Source organism: Neoarius graeffei, chromosome 8 (genome assembly GCF_027579695.1).
Source record: "Neoarius graeffei isolate fNeoGra1 chromosome 8, fNeoGra1.pri, whole genome shotgun sequence".
Taxonomy (NCBI): domain Eukaryota; kingdom Metazoa; phylum Chordata; class Actinopteri; order Siluriformes; family Ariidae; genus Neoarius; species Neoarius graeffei.
Genome location: NC_083576.1, coordinates 10,896,493 through 10,916,092, shown reverse-complemented (window position 1 = coordinate 10,916,092; position 19,600 = coordinate 10,896,493). Strand labels below are relative to the sequence as shown.

General features: G+C 39.7%; 1 protein-coding gene across 1 annotated transcript in view; it reads right to left on the bottom strand.

Moving 5' to 3' along the window:
- Positions 1–18,545, bottom strand: part of rxfp1 (relaxin family peptide receptor 1) — a 178,795-nt gene extending 160,250 nt beyond the window's left edge. The window contains exons 1-2 of the mRNA XM_060927178.1: positions 18,497–18,545; positions 2,047–2,196 (exon numbers count right to left, since the gene is read on the bottom strand). Coding sequence (XP_060783161.1) covers positions 2,047–2,196; positions 18,497–18,545 — 199 coding nt within the window. The remainder of the gene's footprint in view (positions 1–2,046; positions 2,197–18,496) is intronic.
- Positions 18,546–19,600: the final 1,055 nt, after the last annotated feature.

The window sequence follows — 19,600 nt, the reverse complement described above, 5'->3', positions numbered from 1 at the left end:
CTGTGATTTGCTATGTGCCAGTTTTAATAAAGAAGCATTTCCTGAAAGGGTCACCATTTCTGCTGCTTGATATGATATAATTAAGAATAAGCAAAAGATAATATTCAGACTGATAGAAGATACATGTTATTCTATTCACATTCACTGGATATGAGCAGTCGCGCACTGATTGGCTAACTCGACTACTAGGATATCAGCTCATATACGGTACCATAAGTAGAGAAAAACAAAATGGCAGAGGGTGTTGTTCAACCAACCGAGGATGAAATAAAAACTCTACTCGAAAATGAAACCCCCAAAATTATCAAGTCTTTAAAGAAACAGAAATAGCTAAAAGAATATAGTTTTTTTTTCCCGCCAATATCTCCTGTTCCACACTCCAGCCCTGTTGGTGGTGGTAATGCACCTTTAAGTTGGTTTACCAACTGCCAAAAAACCCTAAACAACAAGAAGAAAACCCCCAAAATACAAAAAATGCAACAAAATCTCATCTCATCTCATTATCTCTAGCCGCTTTATCCTTCTACAGGGTCGCAGGCAAGCTGGAGCCTATCCCAGCTGACTACGGGCAAAAGGCGGGGTACACCCTGGACAAGTCACCAGGTCATCACAGGGCTGACACATAGAACCATTCACACTCACATTCACACCTACGGTCAATTTAGAGTCACCGGTTAACCTAACCTGCATGTCTTTGGACTGTGGGGGAAACCGGAGCACCCGGAGGAAACCCACGCGGCAACAAAATATGGAATTAAAATATTTGATGATAAGAATTTTTTTTTTCAATTTTCAAGAATTATTATTATAGCATTTTTCACAAATTGCTCCCGTCATTTTGCCAGTTTGTTTACATTCTAAGCGGAAATGATTTTGTCGGATGTTTTGTATAAAGTTTTTATGTCTCAAATTTGCAAAATATAAAAATAAAAATGCTCTGTTTCTCAAAATCAAAACAGTTATTCCACTTAATCTCATCATACATGGCTTATAGCCAACTCCGTGCTACGCGCCTCCTTGGCTATTAGCTCATGTACGACTCGATTTTGTGGAATAACTGTTAAATATATAAGGCTGTGCTGGATCAAGTGCTATTTTATAAGCAGCTGATCAATAAGGGCAGAGGTTGTGTTGTTACATTAAACCAATTTTGCAGCAATGCGATCATTATAACCAGGACTATTCATGCAGCAATACATTATAAATATACCTGACTTCTGTTAGACATTTACATCAGTGCTTGCAAAAGTTCTTCAGTCTGCATTTTCTATCCTGAATTTTATCTGGTTTAAAGGCAAGTACTTTAGTTTAAATGCAGAGGGTCTCGGCATCATTAAAAAAACGTCTCTGGTGCTTGTACTCAAGAAAAATCTGGCGTGATCTCCATGCAGGTGGTTTGTATAATCTTTCAGATTACAAGAAACTTTCCCCACATAAACACTGACAACTTTCGAACTTAAGTTGCTGTGATGTAATAAATATGGCCCTTGATCACAGAAAGTCAGGAGCATTATGGCTGCTTTTCAGAGTTCCTTTGTGAAATAAGATGAATATAACAATCAATATTATCATCAGAAGGATTTGTATTTGGCATGTTAGGTGCAATTTTGGACAACTAAATAGCTAAATATCCTTTCGTTCCATGCAGGTGGAGAAATTTGCCCAAACCAAGCCTATAAATGACATGATTGCAGACCAGTATCAGCGTATGACACCAGAATGACGTGTTTTTGTGTTGTGAGTAAAAGCTTTTGCTATTTCATATTTTAATCTGTAACAAAACAGAGCTCCACAGAATTAAAAAAAAGGTGGTATGAAGATTTTTGAGATAAAACACATCAGAGGAGTGTTAAACATGCAGATGAGAAATAAGGGAATATTGAGAAAGAAACTTTTAACTGAGAAAAGCAAGGGGTCTTGAAGGAATTACAGTTTAACCTAGCGGCAAGGGGAAAGAATGCAGCAGGGAAGTGTTTGGGGTAGAAATCAAAAGTCAAACCAAAGAGGATCAGGAGTGGGGCAGGGGAAGAAAACTGAAAAACTCACCACAGTTATCTTCGTCTGCCTGGTTTCCACAGTCGTCAACTCCGTTACAGTGCAGCAGCTGTGGCAGGCAGGAGCTCAGATTCCCACAGGGGAAATAACCAAGAGGACATGGATCATACTCCTCTGACACATTAAATACCATCAGAGCTCCTTCAGAGAGAGAGAGAGAGAGAATGTTCGAATCATGTCTGCTAAATGATTTATATACGACAAAACCCTCATCATTTAAAAAAAAAATTTTTTTTCTTCAACTTGCAGTGATGCAGTGTGTAACAGTTTATAACTCAGGCTTTGGTGATACAAATGTACTGTTATTTATCAAGCTAGTGAATCTGGAAATTAGAAAGATCGTAAAGACAGAGAGCTTTTCAGAAAAAAAAGAAAGAAAAGCAGAAATGTAGGTAAAGATGGAGACAGAGAGAAAGAAAGTAAGACGAGAGAGAGAAGTGATAGAAAAACAAAGTGATGTACAGATAGGGAGAGAGTGTGAGAGGGAAAAAAGACAAAAGATAAATAAAGACAGAGAGAGAGATGAAGGAATGAAAAGCAACAAGATAGATACAGGTGAGAGAGGGTAAAAATGACAAAAATATAAGCGAGAGAGAGGCACAAATACAAAAATATAGAAAATATAGTGAGAGAAATAGTGAGAGGGAAAGAAAGACAAAAAGAAAGTGTGTGTGAGAGAGAGAGAGAGAGAGAGAGAGAGAGAGAGAGAGAGCTAAAGATGGATAAAGAGAGTGAGGGTGGGGTTAAAGAAAAACAAAAATACAGATAAAGACAGAAAGAGTGAGATGAACAGAAAGTGTGTGAGAGGGAAAGACCATCTTTCTTTCTTTCTTTCTTTCTTTCTTTCTTTCTTTCTTTCTTTCTTTCTTTCTTTCTTTCTTTCTTTCTTTCTTTCGGACCTGTCTCTCTCAAGTGATTAGGAGAAAGACAAAAAGTAAAATAAAGACTGAGAGAAAAATAGAGAGTAAAATAGTGTGTGTGTGTGTGTGTGTGTGTGTGTGTGTGTGTGTGTGTGTGTGTGTGTGTGACAGAGAGAGAGAGAGAGAGAGAGAGAGAGAGAGAGAGGCAGAAATACAAAAATATAGAAAATATAGTAAGAGAATGAGTGAGAAGGAAAGAAAGACAAAACGAAAGAAAGTCAGAGAGAGAGAGAAATACAAAAATACAGAAAATATCGTAAGAGAAATAGTGAGAGGGAAAGAAAGACAAAAAGAGAGAAAGTCAGAGAGAGAGAGACTTAAAGATGGATAAAGAGAGTGAGGGTAGGGGTTAAAGAAAAACAAAAATACAGATAAAGACAGAAAGAGTGAGATGAACAGAACGTGTGTGAGAGGGAAAGACTGTCTTTCTTTTTTTCTTTCTCTCGGACCTGTTTCTCTCAAGTGATGAGGAGAAAGACAAAAAGTAAAATAAAGACTGAGAGAAAAATAGAGAGTAAAATAGTGTGTGTGTGTGTGTGTGTGTGTGTGTGTGTGTGAGAGAGAGAGAGAGAGAGAGAGAGAGAGAGGCAGAAATACAAAAATAAAAATATAGTGAGAGAATGAGTGAGAAGGAAAGAAAGACAAAACGAAAGAAAGTCAGAGAGAGAGAGAGAAATACAAAAATACAGAAAATATAGTAAGAGAAATAGTGAGAGGGAAAGAAAGACAAAAGAGAGAAAGTCAGAGAGAGAGAGAGAGACTTAAAGATGGATAAAGAGAGTGAGGGTAGGGGGTTAAAGAAAAACAAAAATACAGATAAAGACAAAGAGTGAGACGAACAGAGTGTGTGTGAGAGGGAAAGACCGTCTTTTCTTCCTTTCTTCTTTCTTTCCCTCTGACACACTGTCTCATTCTCTCTCTACCTCATCTCATCTCATTATCTCTAGCCGCTTTATCCTTCTACAGGGTCACAGGCAAGCTGAAGCCTATCCCAGCTGACTACGGGCGAAAGGCGGGGTACACCCTGGACAAGTCGCCAGGTCATCACAGGGCTGACACATAGACACAGACAACCATTCACACTCACATTCACACCTACGGTCAATTTAGAGTCACCAGTTAACCTAACCTGCATGTCTTTGGACTGTGGGGGAAACCGGAGCACCCGGAGGAAACCCACGTGGACACGGGGACAACATGCAAACTCCACACAGAAAGGCCCTCGCTGGCCCCGGGGCTCGAACCCAGGACCTTCTTGCTGTGAGGCGACAGCGCTAACCACTACACCACCGTGCTGCCCCTCTCTCTACCTGTCTCTCTCAAGTGATGAGGAGAAAGACAAAAAGTAAAATAAAGACTGAGAGAAAACAGAGAGTTAAATAGCGTAGAAGAGAGAGCGGGGGTCAAAACATGGCCCGTCTAAGTCTGGACTCTTCATTGTATGAACACTATTTCAGCTAGAAATATTTTAAAATGGCATTTTAACAGACGTTCCGTTACATTTGAATGAAACGCTAGATGTGTAAATATGGCATGAGGAATCAGGAAATTTAATGCCATGAATCATCCACAGGTCTGCTGCTCCGCTCAACAGCACGCACAGTATTTTTCACCCCACTCTGTGTTTTCTACATGTTGTTTAGATTGTGCGGGGAGAGCGGGGAGATGTAAATGTGTGTTTCGCATTTGAATATTATCTGATGACTGCTCAGAGATTTCTACTTACTTGTACGAAACTAATTTCTTCATTTGGCCCGTTTTAATATAGGATATTATTATACATACAAGACACTTATTTTGATCAATAAAAACGTGTGTTCTATTCCCTTCTAGCAGGTTTCATTAATTTGGTTCGATAGCGTGCAATATTGTTAGCATATCGCTGATCCTACATGTATTACGTCACTCTACCCAATGGACAATGAGCATTGAATATGGTTTACGATATTGCATCGTTGTCAAGACAACTTGACGCCACATGTTGGAAGCGTAAAACTTCTGAGCTAGTGAGTGACCGTGACAATTTGTGAACAAACATGGCCACCAGGTTTGCTTCGTTAAATATGGAAGATTTTGAGAGAATTTTGAAAGAGAGATATGTTGAACACCCGAAAGGAATGTGTAATCTCATCTCATCATTATCTCTAGCCGCTTTATCCTGTTCTACAGGGTCGCAGGCAAGCTGGAGCCTATCCCAGCTGACTACGGGCGAAAGGCGGAGTACACCCTGGACAAGTCGCCAGGTTATCACAGGGCTAAATGGGGAGTGTTTTGGGGGTTAGGGCAACTCAGCCATTCCTGCTGGTCCAGGGAATTGAACCAGTGACCTTTGGGTCCCAAAGCTGCTTCTCTAACCATGAGGCCATGACTTCCCCCGGAATGTAGTATAATAATAATAATAGGGCAGCACGGTGGTGTAGTGGTTAGCGCTGTCGCCTCACAGCAAGAAGGTCCTGGGTTCGAGCCCCGTGGCCAGCGAGGGCCTTTCTGTGCGGAGTTTGCATGTTCTCCCTGTGTCCGCGTGGGTTTCCTCCGGGTGCTCCGGTTTCCCCCACAGTCCAAAGACATGCAGGTTAGGTTAACTGGTGACTCTAAATTGACCGTAGGTGTGAATGTGAGTGTGAATGGTTGTCTGTGTCTATGTGTCAGCCCTGTGATGACCTGGCGACTTGTCCAGGGTGTACCCTGCCTTTCGCCCGTAGTCAGCTGGGATAGGCTCCAGCTTGCCTGCGACCCTGTAGAACAGGATAAAGCGGCTAGAGATAATGAGATGAGATGAGACATTTGATGGGTATTCCAAGATGGCCACACACCATTTTATGTCTTGCTTTTATGCTACCGTACATCAGCTAGCAATTAACAGTAATCAGCTTTCATTCTGTATTGTCTATCTTCTGGTTTTAAAAGAAGTGTTCGAGACACCATTAAAAAATCCTCCAAGTCATGAAATGAATTGCATATGAATTTTTTTTCTTAGTTATCTGAAAATCTCATACAGAAATTCAAGTTATTAAACAGATTCAGAAACTTAATTTGCTGGATGTTCCCTGTGTAAAGTTGATTTGTTCATTTATCTTCAGTAACTGCTTTAAGGCCCAGTCCCACAATACCTATAACTATAAATAAATTGCTCCCCTGCAGTTTATGTGGATGGTGCTCACACCAGACCGATAATGATACTTATAGCCCAGGCCTGGGTTTATCCGTATTGGTGAGATTCCTTCCTGATCTGATAAAACATCTGACCAATCAGGTAATTGTTTTACATGTGACGTTGTCTGAGCACGTGCTATTTTACCCCGAGCATTTTTGTCCATCTTTGTTGCATTATGAAGTCACGGAATATGGATTCACGAAAAATAAAAAAAGCATAATACAAAGCATGGATCTTTTATTTACGGATATGTGATATTCCATGAAATATCAACAGTTATTAATAAAATAGACATAAATGCAGGCAAGATATTTTAATTATGAACTTCATCAGCCCAAACATTTAATTGTTTTAGATTTCTTAATCTTTTATCCGTGATGCATCATCCGTATGAAATCGGTAACCAGTCTGTAATATACTGAAACGTCCGTGACCAATCCGTAAATTATTAGGATCCCTGACGCATCCGTATTAAAATCCATAACCACTCTGTATTTTGTATCCTTTTTTATTATATTTTCATAGTCTGTGAACTGTCCGTATTATATCGACCACTGGAGTGTGTGCATGAGTTGTTTTGAAGTCCAAGCTGTACAGTATGACCCAGAATAAAGTGCTACTACTTGGAAAACACTTCCATGATTATTCCTAACTGGGATGCATTTATTTTCCTGAGTGGCGGGACCAAGTGATATTATCGTGGGGATCATAGTTGTGGTGTGACTGCTCCAGACTGGAACTAAATTCAGGCAGAGGTGTAGTCATAGTTGCAGTTATAGGTATAGTTATAGTTATTGGTGTTGTGGGACCAGGCCCTTAATTTTTATCTTGATCAGGATTTTGCTGGAACCCAAGCCTTTTCCAGGAACACTACATCCAAGGTGGGGACACATCCTGAATGGGACACCAGTCCAACACAAACCGTGTAAAGTTTGATATATATGGTGACCAAGATTTAATCACTTAAATTGATAAAAAACTCTCCAGCCTCTTAAATTACACTGTTTAATTTGTTATGCAGTGTATATACAGTGGATATAAAAAGTCTACACACCCTGTTAAAATGACAGGTTTTTCTGATGTTAAAAAAAAAAAGAGACCACAATAAATAATTTCAAAAAACTTTTCCCACCTTTAATGTGACCTATAACCTGTACAATTCAATTGAAAAACAAACAAATCTATTCAGGGGAAAAACATAAAAAATATAAAAAAAAATGTACAATAAGCTGGTTGCGTAAGTGTGCACACCCTTAAACTAATACTTTGTTGAAACACCTTTTGATTTAATTACAGCATTCAGTCTTTTTGGGTCGGAATCTATCAGCCTGCCACATCTAGACTTGGCAATATTTGCCCACTCTTCCTTGCAAAAGCGCTCCAAATCTGTCAGATTGCTGGGCGTTTCTTGTGCACAGCCCTCTTCAGGTCACCCCACAGATTTTCAATTGGATTTAGGTCTGGGCTCTGGCTGGGCCATTCCAAAACTTTTTTGGGGTCATTGTCGTGCTGAAAGATGAAATTCATCTTCATCTTTCTAGCAGACACCTGAAGGTTTTGGGCCAAAATTGACTAGTATTTAGAACTGTTCATAATTCCCTCCACCTTGACTAAAGCCCCTTGTTCCAGATGAAGAAATACAACCCCAAAACATAATGCTGCCACCACCATGCTTCACCGTGGGTATGGGGTTCTTTTAGTGATGCACAGTGTTGTTTTTATGCCAAACATACCTTTTCAAGTTCAACCTTGGTTTCACCAGACCACAACACATTTTCCCACATGCTTGTGGGAGAGTTGATTTTTTTTTCTGCAAAATTTAGCCGGGCCTGGATGTTTTTCTTTGACCCTGCCTCATAGTCCAGACATATGGAGAATACGGGAGATTGTTGTCACATGTAGTACACAACCAGTACTTGCCAGAAATTCCTGCAGCTCCTTCAGTGTTGCTGTAGGCCTCTCGGCAGCCTCCCTGACGACCAGTTTTCGTCTTGTCTTTTCACCAATTTTGGAGGGACATCCAGTTCTCGGTAATGTCACTATTGTCCCATATTTTCTCCACTTCTTGATGTCTGTCAGGGTGTGTACATTTTAACGGGGTGTGTACACTTTTTATATCCACTGTAGGTTTAATATTAAAATTCTATACTTGCAGAACTGTGATGAATTACAGCACCACCTTAAACATAATCTTGTCAGCTTGAAGAATTATCTCCGTCAGAACCATGAAATCAGATGAAGGAGGCTATTTGATCTGCGATTGTTCTTAATTGTGAACGTGGGAGGACTGTGAGTAATCATCTGCCAGAGGAAAAGTGCAAAACCGAAAAGTGCACAGTTTAAGGGTTTCGTGAAGAAGTCACAGAGGAGGCGTGATGATTGAATTGTGCTACAGCATGGAAATCCTTTCAAAAATTAGACGTGGAGCTGAGCATCTCGACTTTATTTGACCTTTTCTTTCATCTAATACTTTTGACATTAACTCACTGCATGTTAAAAGAAAACACTACATTTTCAAACATCACTACATTGTTTTATAATCATACATTCCTAGTCACGACATGAACAACAAATCCAAACTTTAAAAGATGTCAGAGAGACAGTGAGACCTAATACTCATCACTATAACCTTATCTGCTACTATGTCCATTTTGTATTCATCATGGCACTCTTATTACGTCCACTAGCGATTAGCATTCAGCGAGATTGCATCTTCAGAGAGATTATCATGCTAGCTACCATTTCAGACTTCAGAAACAAAGACAAATACGGTAAAGGAATGAGGGCAAATAAATAAAAACAAATTCATACAAAGTTCTACAGAGATCTAGATGTATAGTTTAATATACAGTACTATGCGAAAGCCTTAGGCACCTGATGTGATGAATTCTCCATTATGGAGTCAGTGCAAAAACATTTTAGAGTGCCAAATGTTCGTGTTTTTTTTTTCCCAGTCCAAAATTAAATGTTGCAGAAAAAAGTTTGTATCTGAGCAGCATATTCCATAAAAGAGCACTTTTCAGATGAAAAAATAAAACATAATGAAGGCTACTGGGTTTTGGTGCAAAATTAAGAAGGAAGTCTGACAGTCAAAGTGTTCAGAAGAACTGTGGCTGGTTCTGTAAGATGCTCAATAAAACCTACAGCTCATTTCCTTATACAGTAAAACTGCACTCATTGGACCTAGGAGTACTATTCTAAAGCTATTTTTTTTTAAAGCAAAGGGTAGTCTCACACCAAATATTGACTTTGTTTCATTTATTATGGCTTAATGCTTACTGTCTATAGTATTTTTTAATGTTGAAACATTCCTTTTCATTATTAATTTATAAGACATTTTTGGTCGACAGCATTTCGTTACATGTGCCTAAGACTTTTGGACTATATAGTGTATGTATATAAAAGGAATGTACAATAAAAGTATGAGATTGTCTCATGCTTATGTTATCTACTGTAAAAAAAAAAGCATACACCCAACAAATAGAAATTTCAATATTAATTTTTGAAGTTAAATTTAAAGTTGTGGTTAGAAAATACCTGCAGAACTCACTTAGTTCTGTAGCGTAGAACCTGCTAATGGTACACCAATAAGCTTTGAATTTAGATCATTCATAAGAGCATATAATCATCTATCACAATTAATAAAGAATCTGTCACAGCATTTATTAGAAAATTTGAAATACTAGATGCCCGATTACAAAACAGAAGTCTTTATTTGGATTTCAGTCCAGTGAAATTCTTTCTTCAGATTTCCCATTTTTTCAGGAAGTTGGTGTCAAATTGATATGGTGCCAATGGAGCAGAAATAGCAAACAATCTTGCTCAAGGGTCAAACAGTGACACACTGGCAGCACTAGGACTGGAACCACCAACCTTCTAGTCAGTAACCCAGCACCTTTACTTGCTGAGCCACTATCCATCCATCCATCCATCCATCCATCATCTTACCCTGTGCAGGGCCATGGGCAGTCTGGAGCCTATCCCAGCTGACTATATTCTCTCTGTGAATATAACCTTCTCGCTGTGAGGCGACAGTGCTAACCACTACACCACTGTGCCGCCCACTAATATATTTTAAATTACATTTAGCAGATGTTCTTATCCAGAGCAACATACAACATACCCAGAGCAGCCTGGGGAGCAATTGGGGGTTAGGTGCCTTGCTCAAGGGTACTTCAGCTATTCCTGCTGGTCCAGGAAATTGAACCAGCAACCTTTTGGTCCCAAAGCTGTTTCTCTAACCATTAGGCCATGGCTTCCCCAACATAAATGATGTTATATTGTCCTAAGTTCTGTTTAATTCATACATAAGGTCTTATACTTGAACATATATGGTGTTTTTAGGTCATCTTTTACAGATTTTCTAATTGTGAAAGTAAAACTTTGTAGTACCAAGAAGTCAATTGTAGTGTTGTAGTACTTGAGATTGGTCTTGGTCTCAAGACCGGTCTCAAAGAAGGTCTTGGCCTCGTCTCGGAAATCAACGACATTTTTTCTCAGTTTCATTTCGTTCTCAGACATAGAGGAATATTTCCTGCTTCAAATGCAACCAATTACATGATTCATTGCTAATTTGAAAAGTTTCTTCCTTGTAATGGCCATCACCCCTTCCTGCCCCCCTTCACACACACTGGTCTGGTCCTGGTCTTGACTTGGTCTTGGTTTGATGTCAATCTCAACCCCTCAAAGTCTTGGTCATGACCTGGTCTCAACCCCTCAACGTCTTGGTCTTGACTTGGTCTCAACCCCTCAACGTCTTGGTCATGACCTGGTCTCAACCCCTCAACGTCTTAGTCTTGACTTGGTCTCAACCCCTCAAAGTCTTGGTCATGACCTGGTCTCAACCCCTCAATGTCTTGGTTTTGACTTGGTCTCAACCCCTAAACGTCTTGGTTTTGACCTGGTCTCAACCCCTAAACGTCTTGGTTTTGACCTGGTCTCAACCCCTCGAAGTCTTGGTCTTGACCTGGTCTCGATACACTTTGGTCTTGATCATGACTTAGTCTCAGTTTAGGTGGTCTTCACTACAAAACTAGTCAATACAGTAGCATTCATACCTGTATGAATTAATGTATATGCTGCTTAGAGGTGTGTATTCAAGTTTCACACTTTTCATATAATAAAACACTCTTAGTACCTTATCGTGCCAGGATCTTAATACCTTATCATGCCAGGATCCCAGTCCTTGTGTTTCCATTGTGTGGAAAGGGAGGTGGGGGGGTGTAGAGTTGGGGGTTGGCCAATTGTTTCATTATACTCCCTGGTTTCTGTGGGTTCCTTCCATTCATTATCAAGCAAATCACCAATTTCCCCATCCTTCCACTGAATATATTTAGGGCCCCATAAAAATGGCTAAGGTCCAGTTTGAAAGGATTGGATTTTTGTGTCCACACTGATCTTTGTCACAATAAAGCAGAAAATTGGGTCAGCCTGGTGATGTGACTGTAGCAGTGAACCAAAACGATTTTCTGCCACATTGAAGACCTTTAGATTCTCAGGCCTATGGAGCGTTAATTCTAATTATGTTGCCCTACTACATTTTCCATGCCTTCTTTGGTATGTACTAATCTCAAATGCCCACCCAAATATGTGTGCTTTCTGATGATAATGCTGAGTTTTTAAGAATGTTCTGTTAAAAATGTGCTGCTCTCTGGGCCAAACATGAATAATCATCTGTTAGTGTTCTCGTGAGATTAAAAAATGCCTGATTTCCACAACAGCAGACATTGAAGAAATGCTGCAAAAAGACTTCAGGTAGGTTCTTGTGTTTTCTTGTGTCATCAAGACAATCACCTTGACTAAAGAATAGCCCCTTAATCTGCATTAATGTGTGTTTTTTTGGTTGACAGATCTTTAAAATCTAAAACTGTTTGACAGAGCATGATGTCAGACAAATCAATATTTCATCTCACTAAAATCTTTATTTTGATGCAAAACAGTATCTGGCACTCCACTATGTTGGAGAAATTTGGCAAAAAAAAAAAAAAAACTGAATGGGATTGCAAAATTCCAAACAACAACTCAGAAATATTCCTTTACTCCACACATATTCAACCATTCCTGCTGGTGCTGAGAGTTATTTAATGGTTGATGAAAGTTTATAGCCATTTCTGAACTTGCTTATGTCAAGGTTACTGGCTATACTTGATAAATAGATGTAGGCGTTGTACTATAAGGCAACACTCAATCCTCAGCCTCAGCTCAAAGTTCTCTGATTGTACCAGTACACAGTGGTGATGGCTGTAATAATTCCTCGTGATGGATACCTGTATAGATACCTGAGATAATTATACAGACCCCAAAGTGGTTCTGAGTTAAAAATATTCTATCAGTAATTAGATATAAACTCATTAGACAATCTACTAAACCAACCAATCAAGTCCAAGCTCTATCTCCACTTCCAAGTGGAGCCACCAATTGGAACATCCATCCATCATCCGTACAGTAACTGCTTATTCTGTGCAGGGTCGTGGGCAACATACTTGCCAACTTTTCAAAATTCTCATGGGGGAGTAAAGTGCGTGAACGACATTTTCAATTGGACGAGGGTCTGATGCGCAGTTGAAACGATAAAAACAGTGGATCCCAATTAATTGCAAACCATTTGAAATTTATACAATTAGCCCTTTGATGCAAAACATGGGTCAAAAGTGACCCGGCTGAGTTTTTATCTTCTATATCTTTGCAATAAATTAATTCCATCATTCAGTATTCAAGGTATTCCTCACTTAACTTGTTTTTGATCATCATACATCCTTATTTTATTTTTTCCTTTCTTACTTTTTGAATAAAAACCCTTTTTGCATCACTACCCTTCTAATGCCAACGGCTCAAGTCTCGGGTACATTTCTGCTTGTAACTTCCCAACCGTTGGTCCGATTTTCGAAAACTTGGTATCCCTGGAATCCTTGGGCCAAGCCGAATCCAGCGCACCCTATGATGTCATTTTCTGCCCGCATAGTTTTCCCGCCATTTTGATTTTATTCTTATTCACCTTTCCTTGCAAATTTGGGGTGCGTGTAACTCGGTGACCGTTCATCGCACACGGGCAAGCAATATATCAAAATGTGCAGCTCAATCGGACTCGGTGTGCTGTTGCTTTGTACGTTATTCTGTGAAACTCTCTAGCGCCACCAATGGCTCAAAATCTCAGGTAAATTTCCCATTCATTTCTATGGAGTTTTTGGAAAACTACATACGTCCCCCTTCTGCATCTCCATGGCAACCCCTTAACGTCGTGAAATTTTGCACACTGTTTCTTCATGGGTCAAAAACGACCTGCATTCATTTTTCAGGTTATTTCATGTATGGCTGAGTATTTCTATGATATACTTTTGAAATAAATTCATTTTGTCATTGACTTTTCCAAATATGCAGTAAATATCTTGTTTTTGTTTAGCACAAATCATCATTTTTATTTGTCCTTTCTTAAGTTATGAACAAGCACAACTTTTGTAATTCTACATCAAGTTTACACACATGGGTCAGAACTGACCAGCATGCATTTACGACAGCGTTTGGTGGGAACTGTGAATTGTGCTTGTCAGATATTTCACAGCTCAGCACAGCGCCCTTTGCCCATCTAATACATGGAAGTAATGTTTTTTAATTGTTCTAACATTACCTTAGAAAAAAATTGATTATGTTTAGGTTATCTTGAGAGTGAGTAGATTACTTGTCAGAAAGTTACAAGTAATTACTATTAGCTACCGAGCTGTTGACATATTCTACTTTAGTTAGCTAATTTTATTGTAGTTGGCTTAGCTAACTACATAGTTAATAAATAAATAACTGGCCCCATTCACTGCTAAAGTAATTACTTGAAACAAATTATTATTATAGTATTAAGACATTTAATTTTAAATCACACTTGGATGACCCATGTGTAGGAATATAAAAAGTATTTTTGTTCATAAAGTAGGAAAGAAAAAATTAAATTAATGATGTGGTAATTAAAAACAAGATATTTAAAGAATACTTGGAATATTCAATCATAAAATAAATTGATTTCAAAAGATAGAGCAAAGAAAAACTCAGTCAGCATGAAATAACCTGGAAAATGAATGCGGGTCATTTTTGACCCATGTTGTGCATTAGAAGGGGCGTGCATGTTTTGCATCAAAGGGTTAAAGAGTTTTTGAATTGTTGATATTGTTCTATCAGTTACTCTGTCGTACTATACATGGGTTTCATGTATCAGGCCTGAGAGAGCTCAGAGTGAAAAATCTGAAATAATACTCGTCTTGAATTTTAATATAATAACAATGAAAGGGAAGTCTTAAATCAGATTTTGAGCTGAAAAATCTCCTGCCTGAATATTGTATACATACAGAGACCCACAGAAAACAACACAAGTGATGCTTTAGAAGAATGTTTATCATTTCTTAAAATAGTCACAGTGAATGAAAGTATTATTGGATTGCATCAAATGTGTTTTCCTTCTGTAAGCTCATGTAAAAATACAGAGAACTATAATATCATCTCATCTCATTATCTCTAGCCGCTTTATCCTTCTACAGGGTCGCAGGCAAGCTGGAGCCTATCCCAGCTGACTACGGGCGAAAGGCGGGGTACACCCTGGACAAGTCGCCAGGTCATCACAGGGCCGACACACAGACACAGACAACCATTCACACTCACATTCACACCTACGCTCAATTTAGAGTCACCAGTTAACCTAACCTGCATGTCTTTGGACTGTGGGGGAAACCGGAGCACCCGGAGGAAACCCACGCGGACACGGGGAGAACATGCAAACTCCACACAGAAAGGCCCTCGCCGGCCCCGGGGCTCGAACCCAGGACCTTCTTGCTGTGAGGCGACAGCGCTAACCACTACGCCACCGTGCCGCCCCATAATATCATATATAAATTAAATAAAATTTTAATAAGATTTAACCAAAATAGTAACAACTCAATTAAATAAATACTGCACTGTCTTAGTATGACTAAAATGCATCTCTCTCACTAAACACTTTCCAACAAAATTTTTTAAAAAGCACTAGAAATACTATTAGACTGGTACCAAAATTCAAAAAAGTGCTTATTTAAGGAGTTAAAGGCATTTTTGAGACAAAGTCGGCAAACAGTCTTATTTTGTCAATTTGGGTGTGCCGAATTCAAATCTGCAATATGCCGAGCTCTATCTGACCTCTGTTGACCTCTAGAGGTCATTGAACTTTGGGCCTGTAAACGTCTCAGCTGAACCCAGTTTCTCAGCTTTCTATTGCCGCTTTTCCACTACAAACGCGGCTGAGCCGTGCCGTGCTGAGTTGGGCTGAGTCGAGCTGAGTGGGGCTGTTGGAGTTGCATTTCGACTACAACCGCGCTGAACCGTGCTGGCTGGAAGTGGGTGGACACATTGGGTGGAGTTAGCGAAAGTGGGTGGACGTCAGGTGATGTCGTTAAGCAGCGCAAACAGTGACATCAGTGAGCTTTTAAGCGGTAGTCTCACGACCCGAATAGTAAACAATAAACATGAAGTCGTTAGTGTTGCTGGTCTTGGTTCTGTGGCTTATTGTCACCGACAACGCCAACAGATACTGGCAAGAGCGGATAGATGAGGCGAGGCGCATAAGGCTTCAGAAATTCTCGTAATTCTTCTCCTTCCGGGTTTGCGGTGTTTACAGATCCCAGCGTGCTCGCGGGGCGTGTGTGGGCATGTGAGGACACTCCTCCTCACTAATCAGTGCACAGGGGAGTGTCTGCTCACGCCCCCAGCCTCACTCGGCTCGGTTTGGCTCGCTTCAGCCCTACTCCAAAACGGTGCGAGTTTTAGGGGCTAAGCAGGGCTGAAGCGAGCTGAGTCGTGCTGTTTTTTGGTAGTCGAAACGCAAGCCGTGTCGAGCTGAAGTGAGCTGATAAAGGGTAGTGGAAAAGGGCCATAAGGAATGAAATGTACTAAAATGATTAATGAAGTTAGCAAATGGCCTTGTTTGTTAAATGTTTGGGTGCTGAATTCATTTTTCATTTGTAAAACGACATATGACCTCTGATAACCTCAAGGTCATTAAACTTGGCCTATAGGCCTATGCATTTAACGGCATTTTTAAACTGACTTTACTCCCCCAAAAAGAATATGAACAGACAAAAAACAAATAGAAAGGAACAAATACAACATTAAATGCCAGTCCATGTACATGTGACTTACTTTTCACAATGAGAATGCCTAGGCGATCACCTTACATAACATTGCATTACATTTAGCGGTTATTGTTTATACAAAGCTACTGAAAAAAGGACAGATTCAGCAGCATACAAAATGTGGGGGCATACAGGGTATACAGGTTAATCAGGGTTAGTATATATGAGAAGTTTTTTTTCTTTGTTGTTTGTTTTTTGTAAAGGCTTTACCCCGTTTAAAACAAAACAAAAAACAAACAACATGCTTCTCATTTAAACCAAAAAGTTCTATTTTGATCTCATCCATCCATAAAAATTTTTCCAATAGCCTTCTGGCTTGTCCACGTGATTTTTAGCAAACTGCAGACGAGCAGCAATGTTCTTTTTGGAGAGCAGTGGCTTTCTCCTTGCAACCCTGCCATGCACACCATTGTTGTTCAGTGTTCTCCTGATGGTGGACTCATGAACATTAACATTAGCCAATGTGAGAGAGGCCTTCAGTTGCTCAGAAGTTACCCTGGGGTCCTTTGTGACCTCGCCGACTATTACACGCCTTGCTCTTGGAGTGATCTTTGTTGTTCGACCACTCCTGGGGAGGGTAACAATGGTCTTGAATTTCCTCCATTTGTATACAATCTGTCTGACTGTGGATTGGTGGAGTCCAAACTCTTTAGAGATGGTTTTGTAACCTTTTCCAGCCTGATGAGCATCAACAACGCTTTTTCTGAGGTCCTCAGAAATCTCCTTTGTTCGTGCCATGATACACTTCCACAAACGTGTTGTGAAGATCAGACTTTGATAGATCCCTGTTCTTTAAATAAAACAGGGTGCCCACTCACACCTGATTGTCACCCCATTGATTGAAAACACCTGACTCTAATTTCACCTTCAAATTAACTGCTAATCCTAGAGGTTCACATACTTTTGCCACTCACAGATATGAAATATTGGATCATTTTCCTGAATAAATAAATGACCAAGTATAATATTTTTGTCTCATTTGTTTAACGGGGTTCTCTTTATCTACTTTTAGGACTTGTGTGAAAATCTGATGATGTTTTAGGTCATATTTATGCAGAAATATAGGAAATTCTACAGGGTTCACAAACTTTCAAGCACCACTGTAAACAGATAGAAAGGCCAACTTCCTGTTTCCCACCAAAGCCTTAACATGAGTCACTCTGCCATCAGTATCATTGTCATGCTCAATAATATCTATACCTAAATTCCTTCGTAGTAGTATCGTAACACCTTTAGTTTTATCATTGGCACTAGAAGCAGAAATTACTTTGTAAAATTTATTGTTACATCTATGAACATCTTTTCTGAGATGGGTTTCCTGAATCAAAGCTAAATCTATCTTTCTCCTTTTTAACAGTTCTAGACAACATGCACGTTTATGAGGTCCATTCAAACCATTCACATTCCAACTCAAAATATTTAGGTTAGTCATAACTGTCAAATACTTGCAATGAAGCAAAAAATAAAGACAAACCATGTAAATTTCCTTCATGATGCTCACCACTATCCCACCCCCGGGTCAAAGAACATAACCCCATATCTAACAGGGTCCCTCAACCCAACGCAGACTGGGTATAGAACAAGCCCACGTCTGCCATGTTCCCTTACATAAATCCGTGACATCAGTAATGGATCGCACGCTAGGTGCTGACACAAGCCCTTATAATGAAAACCAAAAACTAAATAGCTTAATAGCAAAGTCTTAAGCATATATTGTGCATAGTAGAATTAAATGAGGGTTCATAAGAATGTAAACAAAATTCGCCTATTCTATTTTACTGGAGGAAGTGATAAAGAAAAGAGGACGAGAAAAAAAAACATTCTGTCCCAAATATAATTAGGATCTGTTGGTGTGTTACATCCTACAACATCGCCATAACCAACGAGTCAATCATTTTGACTGTAAGCCAGGGTAGTATGTAGATATACACACAGATGCGTGCACGTAACTTACATTGTCCCATATAAGACAAACTCGCATCATTCCGTGTCGCTCTCAACAATGGGTTGGAATTCTGCCAGTGAGTCGCAAAAAGCACTGGCCTCCTCTGGCGTTTGGAAAAATTTTGTTTCCCCTCCTTTCAAAGTCACCTTGAGAGTTGCCAGATACTGGAGGAAAATTTGGCACCCCTTTCTCTTAAGCTCCCTCTTCACTGTGGTGAATGCAGACCGTTTCTTTGCAGTAGCGGGCGAGTAGTCAGGGAAAATACTGAGGGTCATCTCACCATCGTCCATCTGAATGGTCCCTTGGTCCCTAGCTGCTCGGAGAATCATGTCTCGATCAGTGTAGCGGAGAAGTTTGAAGATGAACACTCGGGGTCTCTCAGGTCTCTTAATCTGCGGTGTTTTAGAGTTGCGTTTAGGAGGATTTGAATAAATGCGATGGGCTCTTTCGATTTCAATGTTTTTGTCCTTCAAAGAAGGAAACCAGACTGGCAACGACCGCTTGAGAAAGTCCACTGGATCGTCTTTTTCCAAGCCTTCGGGTAGACCAATTAAACGAAGATTGTTGCGTCGGCTACGGTCTTGCAGCTCAACAAGTTGTTGCTCAACAGTATCTATACGCTTATTATGACTGTGCAGAATTTTTTTCTGGTCTCTTTGCTCACCAGACAGCACGTCGATTTCGAGCACATAGTCGCCATATGTGTCGATAGTTCACTTCTCATCGTAGCCATTTCGGATTTCAGAATACACTCCAGTCTTTCCATAGCGTCCTCCATACCAATGCTAGCACTTGCTGGCTTAGCCCGACCGTCCGCTGGCTTTGCTTTCCTCTTTTGAGAGCTGGAAGACGGAGTTAAAGTCAACTGCTTGCGCGCCACTGACATTTAGAAACGTTAACAGACGAAAATTAAGTGGTGTATTCGGATATAACCCGGATAAATACTGAAAATAGGGCCTGATGTCAGGAGCTCCTTCAACACGCGTGCAACTCCATCAGCGCGTCACGTGATCTCCCCAGTAACTTAAATTTTTTAAGGTAAGATTTCTTAAAAATTACACTATAGTTACACTCAATTGTAATTTTTAAGATATCTTACCTTAAAAAATTTAAGTTACTTACCTCAAAAATTGTTACGTAATCGGTTTCAATAAAATTTTTGAGCTCAGTGACCTTATCGGGTTTTGCAGTGTACCATACTATCATACTCCGCAAAGAAATTCACTCGAATGCAAAATTTTAGTACGACCAAAATACACTAACTAGTAATCTTTCACTTAAAACCTTAAAACTCTTTTAAAATCAATCACTTTCCAGATAATTCACTTGTAAACTTTCACTTAAAACTTTCAAACATAAATTCAAAATAGCACTAAGACATGAC